Genomic DNA, 2,400 nt, shown 5'->3' with positions numbered 1-2,400 from the left:
AAAAAAAAAAAAAAGAAGAAGAAGAAGAAGAAGAAGAAGAAGAAAGAAAAGAAATGGCTTTACCCACAGTCCCATGTCTGGGACAGAGCTCTTCCACCAAGCCATGCAAAGTGTCCAAGACAGAGGCCACCCACCACGCATTCCCAGACTCTGAACAGTTTGTCACTCCAGAAACCAAGAGGACTTGGATTTCCACATTGCTAACGTGATCTGAAGGCACTCAGTACACATTTCTGTCTGGGCAGGACCAGTTGAATCACTTCTCGCCTTATCAACCTCCAATAATTGCCACACTCTGTGCAACCAGTAAGTGGGTGGCACATGGAGTCTGACTTGGCAGCCTGCCTGCTACCTTCACTAAAAATACCCCATTCACACACTTTGTCTGATACTACTTTCATTGTCTGGGCTCTTGTTTTCGGAGAATTGCTGCCGTATCGTAAACAAGTTACACCTTTACCTCTATCCCTAACATGGGATGCCCAGGTGCAGAGGTACCGGCACCGCCCTGCCATCACTCTTGTGGATACTGACCCGTTTAGGCGTCCTTCTTCCTTCTGCCCACACCAACGCCCCGCAGGCCGCCGCCGCTCACCGGGAACCTTCCCAGGGGAGTGGCGGAGGGGCGAGGCCATGGTGCAGGGACCTGCAAGAGGGGCCTGACCCTGATCTAGAGGGGCCGATGGGCGGCCAGGTGGGCCTGCGGGTTTACCTTGTTGAGGTGAGGGTTCCGCGTCAGCAGGTAGCCGCGCTGATGGGTGTGGCGGCGACGGGGGACTTCGGGCTCCATGGCTGGCGCCGGGTTCGGCGGCGGAGTCAGGCCGGGGCGGGCGGCACGCGCAGTGCAGGCGGCGGATGCTGCTGGGGTGCCCGTGCTGACTGCAGCTGTGGCGGCGGCGGCCGCACTGGGAAAGGCCCAGCGGCTAGGGGCGGGCGTGGGTGGCGAGAGGGGGCGGACGCGTCGGGAGAGGCCCGAGCGAAGCCGGTGTCCCCTGCAGGGCAGCCTGCGAGAAGCGCTGAGTCATGGCAGGAGATCATCCGAGCCCGCGTGTGAGGAGGAGGAAGAGCGAGGCCCTGGCAGCGCTGCTGGTGGCGGAGTAGGGGTGGCCGCCGGAGCCCTTGGCTCCATAGGGCCTCTGCCCACCATGGGCTTATGATCACCACTGTGGTCGCCTCTCTCCATGTGGGCATGCCAAACACAGTGCACTGGGTGGCTCTGCTGACCCCAGAGACCCAGGGTGGGGGAGGGGAGCGGGGAGTGTCAGGCCAGGTTCCCCCTGCCCGGCAAGGCTGGAGAAAGTGCGAGTAGATGCCAGAAGGTGCGAACCTGAGAGGTTCAGGCAGAGCCAGCAGCTGCCAGTGGCCGTAGACACCGAGGGGGCTACGGGACCGAAGGACTCGTGAGGGGTCCCCAGGATTGTTGACAGAAGACCTCAACAGGCTGAGGAGAATCAGATTCGTCTCTCCCTTCTCGTTAGTGTCTTGGAAGCTCTCTAGCCACAGATCCACAGCCCTTGCCTCGCTGTCCAGGATGTAGGCCGTGCCCCGGGCGCTGAGGCCGGAGAGAATCAACCTTGACCCAGAATGCCAAGGCCCAAGGGAACTGGGAGGAAGCCCAGAGAGGAGAGCTCAGACGCCACACCTGTCAGTTTCTGTAGATTTTCCACTGGAATTTATTTGAATTCCAATAAGATAAGAGTCAAGGTGTTCCAATAAGATAAGAGTCAAGGCAAAGGCCCAATAAACAGTCCTATTTATCTTGTATATTATTTCTCTGGGAGTTTTAGAAACCTGATGTTCAAGAACCACTGCTCTCTCTGAATAATGATGAGTAAGCAGTCTTTCAGGCCTTCGGTCTCTTATTTGGTAAAAGCAGAAGGTTAAACTAAATTATCTTGCAAAGCTGATTTATTTATTTATTTATTTATTTATTTATTTATTTATTTATTTATTTTGAGATGGAGTTTCGCTTTTGTTGGCCAGGCACGATCTGGGCTCAAGACAACCTCCGCCTCCCAGGATCAAGGAATTCTCCTGCCTCAGCCTCCCGAGTAGCTAGGATTACAGGCATGTGCCACCACGCCCGGTTAATTTTTGTATTTTTAGTAGGCGCGGTGGCTCAAGCCTGTAATCCCAGCACTTTGGGAGGCCGAGACGGGCGGATCACGAGGTCAGGAGATCGAGACCATCCTGGCTAACACGGTGAAACCCCGTCTCTACTAAAACATACAAAAAACTAGCCGGGCGAGGCGGCAGGCGCCTGTAGTTCCAGCTACTCGGGAGGCTGAGGCAGGAGAATGGCATAAATCCAGGAGGCGGAGCTTGCAGTGAGCTGAGATCTGGCCACTGCACCCCAGCCTGGGCGACAGAGCCAGACTCCGTCTCAAAAAAAAAAAAAAA

The 2,400-nt window shown here is 55.7% G+C and overlaps 1 protein-coding gene across 1 annotated transcript in view; it reads right to left on the bottom strand.

Moving 5' to 3' along the window:
• ME1 (malic enzyme 1) overlaps nucleotides 1–1,019 on the bottom strand; it is a 224,103-nt gene extending 223,084 nt beyond the window's left edge. The window contains exon 1 of the mRNA XM_026454537.2: nucleotides 713–1,019. Coding sequence (XP_026310322.1) covers nucleotides 713–790 — 78 coding nt within the window. The 5' untranslated portion in view covers nucleotides 791–1,019. The remainder of the gene's footprint in view (nucleotides 1–712) is intronic.
• Nucleotides 1,020–2,400: the final 1,381 nt, after the last annotated feature.

Source organism: Piliocolobus tephrosceles, chromosome 5 (genome assembly GCF_002776525.5).
Source record: "Piliocolobus tephrosceles isolate RC106 chromosome 5, ASM277652v3, whole genome shotgun sequence".
Lineage (NCBI taxonomy): Eukaryota > Metazoa > Chordata > Mammalia > Primates > Cercopithecidae > Piliocolobus > Piliocolobus tephrosceles.
Note: the sequence above shows the minus strand (reverse complement) of the source record. Positions and strands in the feature narration are given on the sequence as shown.